This window comes from Eupeodes corollae, chromosome 1 (assembly GCF_945859685.1).
Source record: "Eupeodes corollae chromosome 1, idEupCoro1.1, whole genome shotgun sequence".
Taxonomy (NCBI): domain Eukaryota; kingdom Metazoa; phylum Arthropoda; class Insecta; order Diptera; family Syrphidae; genus Eupeodes; species Eupeodes corollae.
This window is the reverse complement of record NC_079147.1, coordinates 128,304,895-128,327,208: the sequence shown is the minus strand read 5'-3', so window position 1 is coordinate 128,327,208 and position 22,314 is coordinate 128,304,895. Positions and strand designations below refer to the sequence as shown.

General features: G+C 36.2%; 1 protein-coding gene across 1 annotated transcript in view; it reads left to right on the top strand.

Moving 5' to 3' along the window:
• LOC129954068 (uncharacterized) overlaps nt 1–22,314 on the top strand; it is a 157,431-nt gene that overhangs the window by 104,743 nt on the left and 30,374 nt on the right. The window contains exon 6 of the mRNA XM_056067719.1: nt 16,727–16,989. Within this exon, the coding sequence (XP_055923694.1) occupies nt 16,727–16,989 (263 nt within the window). The remainder of the gene's footprint in view (nt 1–16,726; nt 16,990–22,314) is intronic.

Sequence of the window (22,314 nt, the reverse complement as noted above, 5' to 3'; positions counted from 1 at the left end):
GCGTTTAGCGGTCCTTACCAGAGAAGAGGTTACTGACAGAAGGTTAAACTGTTAAACTGTCAGGCGATATGTTTGAAAACTAGAGGTACTCCATGCAGAGTCAATGTACAAAAACCCAAACCAAAAACTGATAGTATCGTTGACACGTATTGATATCATCTATCATATTAGTCTGAGCTACAATGTTGACATATTGGGTTATAATATATTTCCTGGAGTATTATGCAGATTAGGTATTATTATTATTATGACTATTATTATAAGTCAAATTATATATTTATACTATTATTTTGATTGTTTATTTATGTAAGGAGTTATAAATATTATTAAATACGACAGAAGTTCTATTTGCCGTTTCCCACATTCATAAAAAAGTAAAAGACTGGCTTTTTACAATTGATTTAAATTCTATTGATAAGTATTATTGAAGTTTGTATTATAGTTTTATAATGATAAAAATGTACCATTTTGTTAATATTTTTTTCTGAATTTTATGATGAATTATTTAGTACCTATGAATGCTTGTATAATATACCTACTCTTTTTATCAGGCGTCAGTTAACGTGTGTACTGCCACACGCTTTAAAAAAACACATTTAGGTTTTGTGGTTGACTAAAGAGTGCCAATTTATTTTTATTTACCTATGTTTATACACTTAAAAATTGCTTATGCTAAAATTTGTTGTTTCAAAATAATGCTTATGCTAAAGAAATTATTCAATTGGTTGTTTCAAAATGATTCTTAAAAATACGAATGATATAGATAGAATATACAATTCAATACAAGTTTGTTGTTTCAAAATAGAGCTTACGCTTACATAAATTATTAAATTTGTTGTTTCAAAATAATCCTTAGAATTACGAATGATATAGATAAAATATACAATTCAATACAAGCTATTATTGATTTGTAGAAGGATTTATGGAAATAAACGGAAGGAAAATATTTTTGAAAATTATTATAAAGAAAGTAAAGAAATAGCATGTTTATATGAATATAATGAAATTTAAAATCTAGAATATTGTAACTCAACGCATATGAGCCAATTAGTAGACCAGAATTTAAACTTTTAGCACAGATAATAAATTTATATATTTATTATCTGTTTTTTATTTTACAAAGAAGGTTATAAGTTTACTTCAACAACACAAACCATGCATAGTGTTTGGTCTGAGCATGATAGCCCAATATTCAGTAAGATGTATAGATATCCTTGAATACACGAACAAGAAATTGAACGTGAAGTTAAAGAAAATGGATCCCGCTGATTCTGAAAAAAAAATAGTTTTTTAAACTCCACATGGAGGACTCCGAATGCCATTTGGTTAAAAAAATGCACCAGCCACATTGCAACGAATGATGAATGAGGTTTTAAATTGACTTACATAATACATATAGCTTATTGAAAACTGTTTTAGTATCTATTGGCATTATTCAGTACATTATTGAAGAGTGTAGTACAAATGTCAATAGCCTAGCTTTTGCCAAGAAATCGTCCTTGAACCGCATGAAACCGGCCTTTGGGGCAACCGTTGGTGGGGCGTGTTTCGTGTTTTCACTCACTCACACCATTTAGGAGTAAACAAATTTGGTATTTAGGAATTTTTGTATTAAATCCTGTCGAACTGTTCGACTTACTTCAGCTTTTTCACTGGCCTGTTTTTGTTTTATCAATTGGTCATTCCTCAGCCCTTTCCATCACACCACGGGTACTAAAACGTTCTTAAAAAATTATTTTTCCTTTCTTTATCGGAAATTTAGTAAAGAGATATAAATAGTTAGAAGTGAAAAGTGACCTACAAATAATAACAAATAACTTCAAACAGGAGTTCAGTGTCACCGGAATTACATTTTAAAAATATAATCCTAATAAAAAGAACATCAAAGAGAAAAACAAAACAAAATAATAAAGGAACATGTATAAGACCAAATCAATTTCAGATCAATTAGATAATAATAACTTTAATGATTTATGGAAAGAATAGAATCGATGTACAGAAGCCAAGCTAGAAAACATAAAAATAGTAAAAACATACAATATGGTTAGGTGGGGTTAAAGTGGCTGTCCGTGATGGAGTAGGACACACTCGGGCCAGTTTAATGACACCGATTATCGAGCTAATACTATCTGCTAAGAAAAAGCACCTTGATCGCTTTAAATCTAATGTTAGCCAGATGTTTTTTGTGAACTGACACGTGGTCATGTTATTCCACCTGGTGGTTGACTTCTTTAAAGCGTGATGCATTAGCAATGTAGCGATTGGTATGTCAGTATTTGCAAAACTTGTTAGAATGGGTTGTACTGTACCATTCCGGACGAGTTCATTTGCCTTACAATTTCCTGGAATGTTTCTATGGCCGCTCACAGCAAAGGTGAACATTAAACTGTTGTGCCATCTCCATTAGAGACTGTTATAGAGTTTGAAGGGACTGAGATTTGAAAGCGGCCTGACAATCTTAGAAAAACTGATATCAGATGTATGTATATAACAAGTTTTCTTTAAGCTAGGACAAGACTTCTTTTATCGCCAAAAGTTCCACGCTACAATGATTGGGAAGGCGGAATGAGAGACTTAATTTCAGTTGCCAACCACCAATCCTTTCTTTTGTTTTAACATATTATTACACAAACTATTATACGTTGTTTAGAAGAAAATTTTAAGTTAAGGAATAAGAACCACAATATATAAATAACATTATATTATTGAACACTAAGTAAATATTAACTGTTATTTTGAATAATAAAATGCAAATGAGTCAGTATTCGACATTTAACGAGCATAGTCTCCTCATTTGGTGACCCCGTAAACAGTAACACGCTGCCGGAACAGTTTAAATACAATTGCATTGTGGTTTGCGCATCTTGATGCACGTGCAGTAGCTGAGGTACATGACATTATTCTGTACCCACCTTCTAGACCTGTGTCAATCGTGATTGATTCGGTCTTTATGACCCGTTCATCAAAAAGATTGAGTGATTGCAATCGTAGTAAACCAAATCAATCGTTCTCAATGTCAATCGTCGTTTCATTGTGCTGTCTTTCGTTTTAAAGGAAAAGAAATATGTTTCGTTCATCCAACTTATTCTCATTCAAATGAAATGATATAAAATGGGAATTAAACATAGCTTTGAAACAATCAATCAATTATTTCAGTACTAATCATTTTAAAGACCGAAACTGAATGAAAATGAAGTACCTTAACCTTACCCACTCTATTGCAAAAAGTTCCATATGGTTCCACTTGCTTATTTCCCATTCAAAACCAAAATGAAACAGAAACCTAAATGATTGAAAAAGTGAACGATTAGAATAGAATAGAATGAAATTTGCCCATTTTATTCGCATCCAAATGAAACAGATACCAAAACGATTGAAAAAATGAACGATTGAAAAGAACGAATCATTGAACTGAACGACATATGAACGATTCAATCTTTTAAAATGAACGATTGACACACCTCTACCACCTTCTGAAATACCATACGCAAAATTGAAGGAAGCGCTCATCGATAGATTGACATCATCGCAGCAAACTAGGCTTCATCAGCTGCTCGACAAAGAGATTTTAGGTGATCGCAAACCATCGCAATTTTTGCGCCACCTTTCCTGACAATATTCTTCGAACTTGATTGAGTAGACTATACAAACTATTTTAGCGACACAACAAGACATTCCACTGGAAAAACTTTCTACACTCGCCGACTACATAATGGATATTAAACCTACAAATAACCTGGCAGCTATTGGCAGCTCTCATGATGTTTGTGCCGCCGAATTTCTTGCCCATTTTGGTTTACTTCCAGATCTGAAAAACAATCGTTTGCTTGATTCCACAACCGGACTTTCAGTTGCCTGCGTCTCGGGTTCCATCGAATCCATTTCATCAATTAAGATGCTTCCAAATACGACATCCTGGTTGCACATTCTAGCCGAATTTCCTAGCATCACAAAACCCGACGGTTTCTGCAAAAAAGCTAAGCATGCAACTCAACATTACATTACAACAACACCTGGCCCTCCACTTGCAAGTCAGGCTCGCCGTCTAGCGCCTGATCGATTAGCCATAGCAAAGCAGGAGTTCAAAAAGATGGTAAGGCTTGGTATTGCACGCCGCTTGGTATTTAGTGCCTAAAAAAAGCGGCAATTGGCGGGCATGTGGTGACTTCCGGCATCTCAACGCACGAACTGTGTCCGACCGCTAATCGATTCGAGTTTTTGAAGACTTCACTACAAACCTAGCTGGAAAAAAGGTATTTTCAACGATTGACCTGGTTCGTGCATTTAACCAGACACCCGTCGGCCCTGATGACATCTCTAAAACGGCAATAATTACTCCGTTTGGCCTTTTCGAGTTCCCGTTTACATCTTTTGGGCTTCGAAATGCGGCACAAATATTTCCAAGGTTTATCGATGGGGTGACAAGGGAACTCGACTTTGTATTCCCGTACATCAATGACATATTAGTTGCTTCCAAAGACGATGACGAACACCGGAATCACCTCAGAATACTTTTCAATCGGCTATAACAATTTGTTGTTGTAGTAAACACCGCAAAATGTTTCTTTGGTCAGTCCGAGGTTAATTTTCTCGGATACCACATTACAACCCACGGAATTCGTCCTCCACCAGAAAGAGTAGAAGATATAATCAACTTCAATCGACAAGAGACTGTCAAACAGTTGCGTGAGTTCTAGGTATAAATAATTTTTATCGTGAAATTTCAGAGGAATGCAGCCACATATCAGTCTTCTCTTCATGAGTGTCTCCAAGGCTGTGTCAAAAGTTCATCCCGAATCGAATGGCCTCTAGAACGAGATGCTGCTTTCACAGCTTCTAAAGAGCAACTTCAAAATGCTACACTACTCGTCTACCCAGACACAACTTTACCTTGGGCTATTTTGACGGATGCCTTCCAGACTGCCGTAGCTGCAGTACTCCAACAAATACAAAACGAAGTTTGGGAGCCGCTTGCATTTTTGCAACCATCTCTGAGAAAACGAAGCCCATACGATATGGAACTATATGCAGTGTATGCTGCAGTGCAAAAATTCAAAAACACTCTTGAAGAACGCCACGTAACAATCTATATAGATCATAAACCATACGATGAAGAAATCTAACAGCGCCTTCAAGATCCAACAGCCTATTCATTGTGCCTTCGACCTGTAAGTATTCCTGAATGCAACCTACCAACATATTGTGACGTCAACTGTCAGCTAGCACGCCACACAATTTGTTCTTCTCTTAATAGCATAAGTCATCCTGGGGTAAATGCATCTATCAAATTAGTCTCACAGCTATGTGTGTGGTCTGGCCTGAAGAAAGATTGCCGTCGATTGTCTCTTGAAGAACATATTTCTCTTGCATATGGAAAATCAAAAACTATTTGCGAGTCCATACAAATTTTTTTGATTCGAAACAAATTTCATTGGTTAACCTTGCCATAGGCTGTGACAGAACTGTATCAAATGCTGGTTCAAAGGGTGGTGTAATCAGATTGATCGAAGAAATAGATAATTCCAATATAAATGACCTTAGCTATGACCAAAAATACCTACATAATATATGTCAAGCTGCAGCTACGGGAAATGTCCCAGTATCTTTACTGTCAAAAAACCTTAGAAAATTATCACATGCTCGTTGGCTGACTTCCGCAAACAGGATTATGAGGCTTTATGTAGGAACTGAAAATCTATCCGATAAGTTGGTAGTATTAGTTAACTTTGCTGGTCGTGTTTATGCTCCAGTATGGTTTTCAATTAAAAATCATCCTTCTTGCAAAGATGGCTAGTATCACTTATGGAAAACGATTTCATTGTCGCGATATATCGATGCAAAATTGAAAAAAATCTTATAAATTCAAGCCTACAAAAAAATCCATTAGAACTCCAATAAGTCCAGAGTGTAGGATGGTGGTAACATTATTGTAAGTCATATTTCAAAATCGAAAGTATTTATTAAATATCCACTATTCAGGTACTTGGTGCAAGGAGTTTCACCAAACTACTTGGTTTGGTCTTTCAGTCTGTGAAGCATTTTGGGACGTACTATCTCCGGTTTATATGCCAAATTGCAGCATGGGAGATTGGAAAGACATCAGCAACGAGTTCGACAGACGATGGCATATGCCCCACTGCGTCGGTAGCATCGATGGAAATCACGTTGCTATAAAGCGTCCGCCAAACTCGGGTTCTAAATATTTTAACTACAAGAGATTTTTTAGTATTGTGATGCTTGCTGTTTGCGATGCTAACTTAACCTTCACCTTGATGTAGGAGCTTATGGCAGCCAGAGCGACGGTGGTATATTTAGCAATTCCGGATTTGGAAAGCAAGTGTTTCTAAACAAAATTGAATTACCACCACCCGAAAAACTTCCCAACTCCAATAAAGTAGCGCCATACTTCTTTGTTGCTGATAGTGCGTTCCCGCTTAGACAAAACCTGATGAGGCCCTACCCTGGAAATTTATTGGATTTACCACACGAGGTAAAGCAATTTCATCTAGAGAAGGCAGATAAGGTTGTGCTAGCTTGTACTATAATTCATAACTTTATAAAAAAAACCTGTCCTGAAGGATATTTAGATGCATACGACAGCGACGGGGAACGAATCGATGGATTGTGGCGCAGAGAAGAAAACGACTTATTATCTATTCGAAGATTCGGGAGCAACAACAGGGCGGAAGGAGCATCTCAAGTTCGAGACACAATCAAAAAGTATTTTTTAAGAGAAGGCCAAGTACCTTACCAACCAAAGTAATCTTTTAACATCTTGTCGACATCAAATTTTTGCAACGAAATATTTGAATAAATATAAATGTTTGTTTACCCTTTCATATTTACACTATGTAGTATTCTTTGTTTCTGAAATAACTATTCACTAACACGTCCCCTAAACTCTGGTTCTAAGTTCATCAACTACAAAGGTTTCTTTGATAATAACATTAACGATATGCATGCATACCTATGTTTTGTTAAATAAGCACAAACTATTTTCGTAACAAAAGGTACATATGTGTGTGTGCGCTATATATTTGGTCCTTAGGATTCCACAGCCATATTAAGCGGAGCAAATACTTTTTTTAAATTCTTAAACCTATCTGATTACAAAAAAATATAGTTTTTAGAACGAAAACACAAATTTGTAAACAAATTTTCAAAAACAAAATGTTTATACCTAAATGCATGCATTTGTATTCTTGTTCCCGAAACTAAGTTTTTTGTAATCCTTATTAATTACAAAAAATCAGTTTTGAAAACGCTAATAATAATATGATGAATGTTTTTTTTTGGTGTTTTAAGAAAAATAAAAATGTATTAGTAAGTTCATACATTTTTATTTTCCTTCTCAAAACTCGGGAAGAAAAACCATTCATTATATTATTATAAGCGTTTTCAAAACTGATTTTTCTAATTGTCGAAATTCACTCGTCGGGTAACATGTTTTCGATATAATTTAAGTATCTTAATACTTCAAGTTTTACTTGATTTTTTAAATTTTTTGGAAACTTTTTAATTTTTTTACTAAAGACTGGCAGAACAATTCATCCTCATCAGGATCAGGCAAAACAGAAGCAGGGGGAGGAGCTGCAACCGTTATCACTTGGGAAGCCTCCCGAGGTTTCTCTAGGAAATCCTGAACCGATTTCATCGCAGCTAAAAATGATGACTCCATAGTCATTTTTTGCCTCTTTGCAGTTCCGTTAGAGCTCGATAGCGTGGTTGTTGGAACAGGTTCTGGGGAATTAAACAAATCCAATTCCGGTTCTTCAGGGCTCAATGGAGTGAAGGGTGCGGTTCCCTGTGAATCATTTATATCTTCGATATTACAAATGCTAGATGTAATATTACTTCTTGTCGTACTGAAAATATAAGTAAAATTTAAAAGAATTTATGAATTAACATAATAAATACACTGACGGTCTTGGTTTCACGTGTTCCCTGATAAATTCCATTTAGTCACGAAACTTCCAAGAAGATTCCGGTTCTTCAGCAGCTTGACCAGATTTTAGTTTTTTTGTGAAATTCCCTGGAGAAACTATCTCTTAGGGCCTTCCACTTCTTTTTGCATACAACAACTAATAAATTGGTTTTATTAAATAATGCTTGCAAATAAACCATTTTAGCCAGTCAATAATTCTGAGAACTAAAAAATGTTGCACTACTTATTAGGATGAGGAGAATGCAATATAAACACAATAATTTATCACCACGAAATAAAATAAATCTACTTTTTTCAGCAGAAGCAAAAACAAAGTTAAAAAACGAAGAATTTGTGTTTATATTTTATGAAAATACATCCTGAGATCAAAAAAGTATTAACTGGCTTAAATTATATACCTACTCGGTAATCCCAATTCATCCGCAATATTTTTCCAAATTGCCACTTTCTTCTTAATGTTCTTCAATTAGGATTAAAAAAAAAAATTGCATGGCATCTAACGATTTCAATTAACTTTTCATTTATATCTGCCATTTTTTTCTCTCAAATGCATTGAACGTTCCCAAAAAAAAAATGAAATGTCAAAGAATGAAATGGGTTTCCTCCATCTGTCATCGCCAAAAGTTAAAGTTGAGTTAACTTGCGCTGCAGCTACAGCTACAGCTTCTCATTGTGTCGATGTATAGTATTTTCGTATCTTTTAACTTTGACAGTGCTACAGGCAACAGCTACAACTACACCATTCTGTTCAGCCAGTTATGATGATAATAAAGGAATATTATTGGTAAAAGGGGCTTACTACAATCCAATCACATTCCTTCTTTCCTAAAAGTTTTTAGCGCAAACATTGAGTTTTTACGTTCAGTTCATTTTTTTTCGTTGAAGTACAGGAATTTGTTATTCATGTGTTTTTTACAGTCAGGCTCTTGTACGTTTTGGATTTTGGTTATGATGTGGCACGTAAGCAATAGTTGTAGAGGTTGTACGTAACACCTATACAGGTGTAATGTGTATACATACGTTCAAAAAGTGATTCTGATAGAAAATACATTTTATACTATTTTAACATTCAAAATTTTAACCGAAAAATAAGTTTGTTTTTAAAAATGTAAATGCCATATTATAACTCAAAAAACAACTGATTTTTCAATTTTTTTTTTGAAAATCGTTCGAGCGGTTTTTTTAAAATTAATTTTGTATATATAAAATTTTTCAATTTTGTTCTAAAAATATTTTTGGTATGCAGTTGATAAGTGATTCTAAATGTACGCTTTACATTTGAATTTCGTAAAAAAATGTTGAACCGTTTTCGAGATACAGAATTTTGAAAAATAAAAATTCAATATTTTTTTTTAAATCCAAACAATAAATAATTGAACTTTTGATAATCAAATATTGTTAAAGCAATATAAGAGCTTATTCAGAAAAAAAATTATTGAAATCAGTTCATAAGTTGCTAAGAAAATTAAGAAACAAAATAACGGTTTCATGAGCGGTACCTTTTCGGAGCAATATAAAAATATGTTTTTCTTACTAAAAGAAGCTAAGTTAAAAAATAAAATTTTAAAGAAAATAAAAAAAAATCTATCGGTTTGTTTTTGAAAAAATTCGAATTTTCGTTTTTTGACCAAAAGAAATGTATGGGGGCCACTGTTAGTTTTGATCTTAAAAAAAATGAAAAAAAAATGCCTAACGCGAATCAATCGACCCAATGGTTTAAGCTGCAAGAGCGAGGACAGACAGACAAAACCGACCGGATGGAACGCGGGACCCACTTTTTTCGAATTATCTACCATCGTAATATCGTGTTTGATTAAAATCTCGAGCTCCAAATTTGTTACTAATACGAGATACAATAAAAGGTTGATAAGACGTTCATCTTTCTGTCATAATAGAATACATTTACATAATTTGTTTTAATTATCTATTAACTGTAACATAAGCTATATGTTGATTAGGGTAATCATTAATGAGTCAATGGGTCATATGCTAAAAGATGAGAAAGTTCCCAGCGTTAGAGATGACGAGGTTGAACACGCATGTGAGATGGATCAAGCAGACTCGGACTCAGTTTCATATGCAAAAAAACGAGTTCACTCTCCACAGTTTTGACTCAGTAATATGAGAGCTATCTCAAAGCTCTTTGTATGCACTTGCACTAGTCAAAACAGTAGTATTCTTGCGGTCAGTAAAATCAAGAAGGAAACATTTCTTCTGAAAGCGAAAATAAAAGTGTAATAAACAATAAATGAAAGTGTAATAAACAATAATGTGGATCATCTTAGTGAATTTTTAGTAAAAGAACTAAATTAAATAAAGTTTTACTGTAGGAGTCGCAGTAACCAGTTTTTAAAGCAAGGAAAAGATATGCTCTACTTAAAATTATAGAAACATTTAAAAACATATTTGGCAAGGACATAAATGAAAAAAATTAGTAAAAAAGTGCCAAAGTGTCCTCCTTAAAAAAAAGAAATAAGAAATTATTTTTTGAAGAATGTAGAAAGAATTGCTTATTTTGATAGAGTTTGAAACTAATCCAACGCTTAATACAATACCAGAAAATCGAGCAGCCCAGCAAGAAGCTCAGGAAAACGTTCTTATGATTCACGGAACAAAATTGCGTCTTGTAAGTATTGAAGCAAAGGCTGCATGTAACTTATATACATATATTGAAATTTGAATTAATGTACTATTGCAGACAAGAGCAATAGAAAAGTATGAGACTGCAGAAACAAAAAAAAAAATAAATGCAAAACATAAGTTTGACACAAAAATTGAAAAACTGAACAGAGAAGAGAAAAATACAATAACTTTTACAATGGGAAACATCAACAGTGAAGAGAGCACACTAACTCTTGAGCTAGACGATAATTAACTGCGTGTCTACCTGCCATAACGTAAAACATGCAAAGTGTAAATAATGTAATACCATTTTATTTATTTTCTTTTGCAAATGCATAAGGCTTTCACATTATTAAACAAATGAAATAAAATAATATTAATTTATAGACCATAGTGTTCTGTGTTTTGTGTTCTCTTCTTTAACTCAAAAGTGTATACTTCATACATTTTTCTTTGCAATCATTTTTTCTTTATTTAGGTATCTATTTTTTGTACTTATTTTTCTTTTATTGTTTTACATTTTCACTTAAAAACAAGAAAGAAAAAAAAATAAATACATTAGGTGGCGCAACAGTTCATGAAGAACCAGGGCCTAGTGACTTACAACTCTCAACCATTACTGTGTGCGAGTAATGTTGTGAGAGATGGAAGGTACCTACAATTTATGTGAAGAATCGGAACGGCTAATTTGAAAAAGCACTTTTCATGACAAGAATCTTGGAGGATTTTTCAATTCCTCGCAAGAGGCAGTACGCGTGCTAACAGTGAAGGATTGAACCCAAGACCCCTTGCAAGACAGTGAAACGCACCAACTATCACGCTACGGGTACTACGGGTAGGTACTATTTTATTGAGACATCAATAAATGAGAAATTTCTGCTCCACGTTGTTGTCCGGCACTTCGAATACGAGCTGAGGTGCTTAGACTCGTTTGCGAACCGTGTAATGTGAAACGAGCCTAAGAGTCTGATCATCATTTGAACCGTTAATTTGCATGGAGCTATTGCTTGAATCTATAAAGGTGTCTTCATTTATATTTTTTGCAAAGTTATGTGGGACAAAACAGGAACTAATTAAGGATGTAATTGTATCTTGCTTAACACGAACTTTCATAGAAAAGTATTAAATTTACGTTCGGCATCGTCACTTGTTTGTTTAAATGGTGTCATTAACCAAGTCGTTATGCCATACCCTTTATCACCCAGTAATATTGTTGAAAAATTTGTATTTATATTGCTATATGTATACCCTCTTTATCTATTTTAATATAGTGTTATAGTAGAATAAATTAAGGGCCAACATCTTGTGATTAATAGGAGAACTCGCTTCGTTAAGCATCTAGTGATAATGAGAAGAACTTGCTTCGTTAAGCATCGAAAAACATCTAGTGATTAAGAGGAGAAGTAACTTCGATAACATTCATCATACAAGAACCTCCAAGGGGCAACATCTATTGATTAGGAGGAGAACTAGCTTCGTTAAGCATCGAGAACAACCTAGTAATTTCTCGAAAAGATTTGAGGTACATAAATAGGCGCTCATAAGCGAAGCGCAAACTGCGATGAAGTAAAGACTGTGTTTAAAAAATAATAATTGAAAGTAAGGACTGTGTTTGAAAAGTAGTAATTGAAAGTGTTCAATAAATATGTTTGGAGTAATTTAAAGTAAATAAAATTTAAAGTGTAAAGTAGCGAAGTTAAAATTTAAAAAAATGAGTTAAGTTTTGAAAGACTTAACTTGCCCTGAGCCAAAGGCCGAACTAAGCAAACGTTGCTTAAGTGGGACAGGCGTAAAAACCGAACTCGTTAAACGGCTGCAGGAATATCTGGAGCAGCAGAATGAAGACCCAGATACGTTTGCTTTTGAATTAGAAGCAAAAGTGGAAGAGGTAAATACAAATGTTGCTTTATCTAACATGATGTAACTTCTTTTAGCCAAATTTGAAGAGAATGAAAAAAATGTCCTGAAACAACAGCAGATTGTTCTCAAACAACTAGAAGCCCAAAGAAGCCACCAAAAGCAAGAACAGAAGAATATTCTACAGCGATTCGATAAACAGAAAAACGTTTTATAAGGCAGGTTTGCGGATTTCAAAGAGAAAATCAAAACTGTCGGCTAGCGCGTCGGAAGAGAGAAGTGAATCCTCCAATCTTTGATGGGCAGATTCCGTGATCAATATACAAGAAAAAGTTTGAAGCAGCAGCGTTAACACACGTCTGGGACGATCACGAAAAATACATTGCTCTTAAGCTTGCTTTAAAAGGATGTACTGCTGAACTGCTATAAACCATCCCAGCAGAGAAGAGCGGATTACAGTTCTGGTAAACGCAATCGAACAGTAGTTTGGGGATAGCCACATAACAAAAGCCTTCCGAGTTCAGCTTAACAATAGGACACAGAAAAGGGGTGAAACTTTGCAGCAGCTTCAGGCAGATATCAAGCGAATGGTTTATCTAGCATATCCAACAGCTGCTAACAAGATAATAAATCAACTTGCTGTTGAAGCCTTTGTGAGAGCTTTGGGCGATATAAATCTCGAAAGGGCTATCCGCACTGTCGGAAAGGGAACACTACCAGAAGCATTTGCTTTTGCTCTGACGATATAGCTCCAGAACAAGCTTCCCAAATCGCGTAAGAGAAATAGAAGTCCAAGACGGTTCTTGTCAGAAGGCTACGCTGGAAAGGAGTCAGCAAGAGGGACCAGCACGATGCTGAAACTGCAATAGGACTGGTCATCTACAGCGACAGTGCAGATTACCGCGAAGAGGAACCGCATGCCAACACTGTAGAAATAGAAGAAGAAACGAATAAGAACCAACTTCGAGGGGCAAAAGCTGGTTTCTGGTATCGATGGCCCCAAAAACAACATCCAGGTTTGTCAAACGAAACGTGACAACAAGAGCCTGACCGTGAAGCAAGTATAAATGGCAACAAATGTGTGGCTACTATTGACACCGGTGTTACGGCGTCCATCATACGACAAGACCTCGTTAAGAAGTCATGGCTCCACAACACCAACAGCTATCGTCTAAGGACTGCAACTGGAAAGGCCGCAAAAGTTTATGGTGAGGTACGTCTGATCCGGAGGTAGAGTTGGAATTCTCTCACCTGTTCCTGGTAGCAGATATATAGGATGATTGAATTGTCAGCGTCGATTTTATGAAAGATCACGGAGTGATATTGCACATCGGGAACCAAGTCCTGAAATATCGAAGCATCGAGATTCCGATGATCTATGGGACTAACTCGTATGAGACTTTGTCGCCTGTGAAAACTGTCATCAAAGAAAAGCTCACTTTATCTGCTTCTTCAGAAGTATTTGTGTGAGCGAAATTGAAGGGTAAGCCTGATAGCCATCGGTACCTCATGGTCGAACCAACATCTGTAAAGTCCACCCAAAACTTCACCATTGGGAAGACTCTTTTGAAACCTGTAAAGAACATGGTTCCCATACGAATACTGAACATCAAGCCGTATGAAGTTAAGCTCAGAAAAGGTGAGATTGTTGGACAATGTGAATCTGTATCAGCTATAACAAGGATAAACGAAGAAGAGTCAAGGGAATCCTTGAAGTCTGAAGAGTTGAACACTATAAAGACGAACATTCTCAAGTCATCTTATCTTGGCCAAACAACGAAAAATTGCAGAAGGTCTCCTCGAAGAATTTGCAGACATCTTCTCGTCATCTGCAAGACGCCTTCTCTAGCCAAACAAGGTGAGGTTGAAGAATTGATAACCACCATGAAGAAAAAAGGTCTCATCGAAAACTCAAAAAGAGTAAAAACGGATCCTGATAAGGATGACACCGTGAAGAATTGGCTAACACCACAGGACAAACACCAACTCAGAAGCTTTCTGGGTCTAGCCACCTACTAATGGCGCTTTGTGAAGGACTTCGCTACAATCTCCAAGAGTCTACATCAGTTAACGGAAAAGGGAAAGCGTTTTAAATGGTCAGGTGATATCGATCGCAGCTTTCAAGAACTTAAGCAACGCTTGTGTAATGCACCAGTGCTGCCCTACCCGACTCCAGGAAAACCGTTCATAATTGATGCTGATGCCAGCAATGTCGAGAAAGTTGCTGTACGCGGGTGCATAATGGCGAAGAAAAGATGATTGCCTATTACAGCAAGTTACTCTCGAAGTCGGAAAGAAACTATTGTGTGACCAGAAGAGAACTTCTTGCACTGATTTTGGTAACAAAACCCTTTACAGACGTACGATCACGATATTCAACATCAGAAGGGGAAGCTTCACTCAAATGCAGATGCACTGTCTCGGAGACCATGCAAGCAAGACTGTAAGCATTGCAGACTACAAGAAGAAAAAGTAGTGGTTACTGTTTAAAGAACCAGAAAAATAAATAAATAAATTGGGTGGCGCAACAGTCCTTGGCGAACTAGGGCCTAGTGACTTACAACTCTCAACCATTCTTGTGTGCGAGTAATGTTGTCAGGAATGGAGGGGACCTACTGTTTATATGCCGAATCCGAACGGCTAATTTGAGAAAGCACTTTTTCATGACAAGAGTTACTCTTGGAGAATTTGTCAATTCCTCGCAAGAGGCAGTACCCGTGAAAAGACTTTAGGTGGCATAGGCAGGGATCGAACCCTAGACCTCTGGCATGACAGTCCAACGCACTAACCATCATGCCACGGGTACTACTTAAAGAACCAGAGCCGATCCCATTTTTGGCTGGACCTTCGACGAGTTGAAGAAGGCTCAACAAGAGGACTCAGATATCGCACCCATCCTTGCTTAGAAGGAACACCAGGAAAAACCAAAATGGGCTGATATCTCCGATAGAAGTCCGACTCTGAAGGCCTATTGGACGTATTAGGACTCGTTTCATGTCCGAGAGGGTGTCCTTCGACGTAAATGGGAATTAGCGGATAGAAAGTCTTATGTAATGCAGCTTGTCTTATCGAGATTGAAGGTTATGGACGTTCTGCGAGAGATACATGGTGGAGTTTCGGGAGGCCCCCTAGGTGTGAACAAGGCGCTAGAAAAGGTTCGACAACGATTTAAATGGCTACATGCAAGGGAAGATTTCGAGAAATGGTGCCGAAAATGCGATACCTATGCTGCTACCAAAGGCCCGAACAAAAAGAAATACAGTCAAATGCAGCAGTATAATATTGGATCACCCTTCGAAAGGATTGCAGTAGACGTGGCTGGTCCATTTCCGGAAACAAATAATGGAAATTGTTATATTCTGGTCATCATGGATTACTTTAGCAAGTGGCTTAAAGCATACGGCATTCCAAATCAAAAAGCCAAAACAGTCGCAGAGCAAATTGTCTTCAACTGGGTGAGCAGATTCGGCGTTACTTTGGAACTGCATTCTGACCTGGGAAGGAATTTTGAATTAAACATATTTCAGGAAGTTTGTGTGTTTCTTGACATCAAGAAGTCAAGAACAACACCACTTCACCCACAATCTGATAGCATAGTCGTAGTATTATTTACATGTGTACAATCCAGAGCACCAATGGAGTAAGTAAACTCTTACTTACTATTCCATAACCTTTGCGATTCTTTTATTTCTTCAAAAGTGTGTGGGAATATGATCCAATCAGTTGCATGGTTCCAATTTTTGCTGCGACTTGCTGACCACCCTAGATATCGTTGATTGATTTACACAAATGTCTTCACCACCACTTTCCTTAAAATTCAAGATCGCATACATAACGCAGAAAAATTAATTTTTTTTCTTGATGAGTCAAAGCACCACAGCGTTTTCCAAGGTTGGGCCTAAAAACTGATATGTCAATAATTACACACCTAATTCACTAAATCTATTCAGAAACTCGGCCATTTTGATAGTTGTTTATCATTTTCTATTTTTATAAATACCATTTGTAGCAAAACTATCCAGAAACTCGGCCATTTTGATAGTTGTTTATCAACTGAGTAAGAGAAACCCCATCCTCAACATCAAAACTAGAACTTTCTCACATAGAGCTTTCGTTGAGATTGATCTCATCTGTATTTTTTTTACATACCACTCTAAGAAAGTTCTCACAAATGTGAGTAAACAGCTTGAACTCATCTTTTTGCATATGACCCAATGAGTGACACTTTTATAAAAACTAAGCTTTCGCTAGAGCGTATTTCGTTGTTTTAACCATTTCTTTTTGTTAATCTTTTAATTACAGCAACATCATCTGCATTAACGGAAATCAACGTTACCACAAATACAAATACAACAAATGGATTGAGCACTGGTAATGGGTTGCTATCTATGAACCCAATGAATATTCCATCAAATTTAAGTAGCAATATTTATCAAACTTCAAATACTTCCACATATCCCGGGACCTCTTGCGCTGACAAGGTGCTAATTGGACCTGTAGGAATTAACATGAGCTCACATTCACCAAGTGTCTACTCCTTAAAACACATACCATCCCTAAGTCAGGTATTACAATAATTAGCTTTCGAATTTTAATATCAGTTTAAATAATAATATAAGAGTACTTATATAAAGAGCCCAGATAGGATCTTTTATAAATTATTTTTAAATAAATATAAGCAATTACAGGGTTTCAAAAGCATTTGTATTATTATTCATTAATTTTATGTCTATTTAAAACAAAGCAAATCTCTAATACTTACTAACTTACATAAGAGGGCGGCAGAGTCCTATGTGAACCAAGGCCTCAGCCAACAAGCTTCTGCATTTATTTCGATGCCTAATAGTGGAGCTCCTGGGGGTTTTCACCTCGGATTACAATAACAGTGAATGAAATAATATGATCGATGTGGGATATTGTTTTTTAAACTATAAATTGCAATGTTTACCCAAACATTTTTTGTGCACTCCTTTTTTTCATTATTTAAACAAATTATTATAAAATATTTATGTTTGACCATATATTTTCGATTTAAACAATCCTTTTTTGTATTTATATGTTAAATATTACCTGAATAGTGTTCATATTTTCCAAAAATAGCAGTAGGGATTTTTTTTTATAAAAAAAACGGACAGTTGGATTTTTATAAAAAAAAAAAAAATAGTACATATCGAAAACAATATTTTCTGTTAAATAAAGAGTTTTTGAAGACAATATTTTTCATTTTTAAAAGCTATTTGAGTAGTAAGTAAATTTTTACCAAATTTTAGTGTTATTTTTTGTATTAATTTTGTATTTTTTGAAAAAAAAAACTATCAATTCGATTTTTCTCAAAATTTTACTGAATGTTGAAAACAATATTTTTTGAAAGATAAAAGTAGTTTAAAGCCAATATCTCAAAATTTTGAAAATATATTTGAGTCAGAAATCAATTTTTACCAACTTTCATTATTTTTTTTTTTAGTTTTTTATTTTTGGTAAAAAAACTGTCAATTCGATTTTTCTCAACATTTTTCAGAATGTTGAAAACAATGCCTCTTATAAGATAAAATAAGCTTGAAGTCAGAATCTCAAGTTTTTGAAAAGATATTTGAGTCGAAATTCAGTTTTTACCAAATATAAGTAATGTTTTTTGTAGGTTTTTATTTTTTATAAAAAAACTGTCAATTAGATTTTTATCAAAATTTTATCAGATATCAAAAACATTATTCTTCGTTGCACAATATTATTTTGCAGAGAAATCATATTTTAGTCGTATGAATTTCGAGATAACATTTTTTTTTTTTCATTTTTTTTGTATTTATAAAAAAAACCGTTAATTGTTTTCCTTTTTCAAAAATTATTTTTGTTTTGTATCACGTTACAATTTAATTCAAGTCTTTACCGTCATTGATTCATGAGATATTTACGGTTAACCAAAATGTTCACCTTATTTTTTAAACTGCTATGGTAAAAAAAACCACGCACGCAATTTTCGTGAGAGCCCTTTTTGCATCTTTCTGCCTTATTATCTGTGTAACAAAATTTATTTGAAGCCAATACGTCAACTGGTTCTTGAGCTATGGGCGACGAAAAAAACTTCGCGAACATACGGAAGTACGAACGTACGTACACACGCACGCACAGACATCTTTCTAAAAATCTCTTATATTGACTCTAAGAACCTTGAAACGTCGATAAATGTCAAAATTTTCAACTCGGCAAATCGGACCCATTACAATAACTTCCTAGTGGAAGTTAAAAAGTTACTGTTTAAAGTGAAAATATATGCTCAACATTAATTATAATAATATGTTTAAACAATAAAAGAATGGAGCGCACACACAAATTTTAGGTAAACATTGCAATTTATAGTTTAAAGAACAATATCCCACATCGATCATATTAATTCATTCAGTGTAACTGTAATCCGAGGTTTTACAGTTTTGAATGCTCCAGGCACTCCACTAAAAGTAGATATCTCCAACTGCGGTCTTAATGTTGGTTGAGGCCACTTTCCACTTGCGAACGCAATCTTATCGGTTCCTGTACTCATTTCTTTTGTAAAGATGACTTGGTAAAAACTGATTTTGACTCAAATATCTTGAAAAGAGGGAAATATGTATGTATCTTTATTGAATTCAAACTTATTTCATTTTATACAAAATTTTGCTATTCATAGTTGGTGTATCTATTCTATTATCATAAAAAAAAGTCGTATTATTAACACTATTTATAACTCAAGAACGGTTGTACCGATATTGCTGAAAATCGGTGGGAAGGTAGCTTAGAACCAGAAGACGGACAAAGGTTACTGTTTATCCCGTTCGACAGCGTTAACGTATGTTGACTTGATTGAATAAGTATTCAATAGATGGCGCTATGTCAAACTTCTAACCGTTTCATATAAGCAACAATTTAATAGCATAACGACCACATGTTGCTGAGGCTAAAGTATAGGTTACATTTATTTAGCAGTAAATGAAATACAGTGAATTTAACTTTTTCAATTTTTGGTGTTAGCATAGTCGGCCAAGTGTGATTTAGACTGAAGTTTATAATAGTGGATATAATACAACCAAATACGCAATGCAGTAAATCGCCACTCTATTTCTGCACTGTTTTTTAGAAAAAAAAAATAAATTTTTCCGTATATGCAGAGTAATTACTTGAATCACAACTGGCTGCCCGAGTCGAAAATTTGGCCCCATTTTGGTCCCCAAAGTTGAAGCTCTCTGAGTTTCAAAGTTTTACTCCTCATTTGAACCTAATAGTGGCAGTTACCGCACAAAATACGATTTTTAGGATCAAATGAGGGAGACAGCAAAAATTAACCATTACTCGGTTTCGCTTTCACTTTTTTTCTTATTTTATTTTCTCTCTCGTTCTCTCTCTTTTTCTATTTCTTACTTGCTTTTGCACTTTCTACTCCTACTCTCACCTCCCGTGGTGAACATCGGGTGCCTAGTACCTCAACTGTAGATTGGGTTTCAACCAAGTTGTTGGGTACGGCAAACGAGAGAGGGGGGAGAGTTGTTTCCAATAAGGCACCTCTCCTTATCCAGACGGCACTGAAGGAATTCCCGAGATGGAATCAACGTTGGCGTCTACAGTTCCAGTAAGGTTGAACTACTTAGTGAACAACTTATAGGGCTTCTTCGACTTATTCGGAGCCCAGGCCTACAAAAGCGGTTTTATCCGGTTCTCCATCCTTGGAGTTATACTTAGGATCTGGCCCTCCAGGTTGGGGGTTGTGCCTTCGGGGTGACTTCCTGTCCAGAGTACAGAACACAGCACCTTTAGCAACTGGGCTATGTAAGGTGATAACAACACAAGACATTAATACAAGACAGAAAGCCAGAAGAGAAAGAACACCAGAAAGAAAGAAACACATGAAAACAGCACGCGGTAGGTTTCGAGACGGTCCCCCATCTTTCTACTAACCACGCTCACTGACGCTTGATTTCGGTGATCGATGGAAACCGAAGCTTTATCAGTGATAAATCCGTTGCCTTAAAAAATACCTTTAGTTGCGAAGCACCAACAAACCTCGGATACGGACGGATTTACTGTTGACAACCAATGCAAGCGAACTAAGGACAACGAACTTCAGATATGCACGTTTAATGTTAGGTCCCTTAATAGACCACGTGCGGCCGAAGAATAAGCGAAGGCCCTAGACCGCTATAAAGCAGACATCACCGCCATCCAGGAAATACGATGGGATGGGCCGGGCAAAAAGAGGATGAAAACCCGCGATATTTACTATGGTGACTGCTACCACGAAAACCAACAGCGCTTATTTGGATGCGGCTTCGGCATTAGAGCCAGACTTAGACAAGAAGTTTTGAGCTATAGGTGCATCAATGAGCGCCTCATGAGCATACGCATCAAGGATAAATTCGGCAACATTAGCCTGATATGCGCGCACGCCGCCACAGAAGAGAAAGACGACAACACCAAAGATATGTTCTTCGAGCTCCTATACAAAACATATGAGCAGTGTCCTAGCTACGATATTAGAATAGTCCTGAGCCATCTTAATGTCAAGCTAGGAAGGGAAGACATCTTTGGTTTAATAATCGGGAAGAACAGCTTGCACGACAACACTTCCGAACACGGATTCAGGCTCATAGATTTTGCTGCGGGGCGAAATGTCATGTTTGCCAGTACGCTTTTTCCACACCTCACATCCACAAAGGAACTTGGACTTCTCCAGATCAATCTACCGTCAACCAGATTGACCATATTGCGATCGACGCCAGACACGCTTCCAGCATCATGGATGTACGAACTTTCCGAGGAGCTAACACTGACTCGGACCACTACCTCATTGTAGCCAAGGAAGCACTTCGGATTTCCAGACCCAAGGCAAAACAGGGAGGTGCTGGGAGAAGGTACAACGTCGACCGGCTACAATCGCCAGAGATCGCCAAATTCTTTTCCGACCGGGTTACAAGTAACCTCTCTCGAAGTTCTCTGCCGCCAACAAAATGTATCGAAAACCAGTGGTAACATTGCCAAGATTCAATCAGAGAAGCCGCCTCTGATGTGCTGGGTTTCAAACAGCCACCAACAAGGAACATCTGGTTTTATGAGGAATGTTGGCAGGTAAGTGCAGCCAAACAACAGGCACGCAAAGCGGCGCTTTATAAAAGGACAAGAGCTGCTCATGAGCTCTATGAGCAGAAGAGCCGAGACGAAGGCTGACTTCTCAGAAGAAAAAAAAGAGAGCATGAAAAGCGTACGGTAGAAAATTTTGAGAGATTCAAAAGTAGAAATGAAGTTTGAAAGTTTTATGAGCAGGTAAAACGAAATTCACAAGTACATAAATCTCGAACCAAAGGCTGCACAGACGAAAGTGGAAACATCAAAGTGGAACCGTAGTCAGTGCTGAGGATATGATAGAATCACTTCTGCAGACTGTATTATGGTGACGACGAACCGAATGCCGCTGTCAGGCTATATGACAACATAGACAACGAAAGCCAACAATCCCGTCCTCCTGACTTAGACGAAGTAAAGATTGCAATTGGAACCCCAGCATTGTTTGTCCCATTCTGAAAAATGAAGATCCTCTTAGCTGCACCAACTATAGAGGAATCAGTCTACTTAAGATCGCTTACAAAATCTTCTCTAACGTAATATGTGAACGTCTAAAGCCAATCGTCAACAACCCTACAGGTGCTTATCAAAGTGGTTTCAGTCCAGTAAAGTCCACAGCCAATCAAATATTCACATTAAGGCAGATCCCAGAAAAAAGCTCAAAACATAAAAGCGACAAATACCATCTTTTTCATCGATTTCAAGGCCGCATATGACAACATCTACAGGGACGGGCTGCATAGATCCATGTCTAGTTTTGGCATCCCTGGCAAACACGTCTGTTTGTGCAGGATGACTATAGAGAA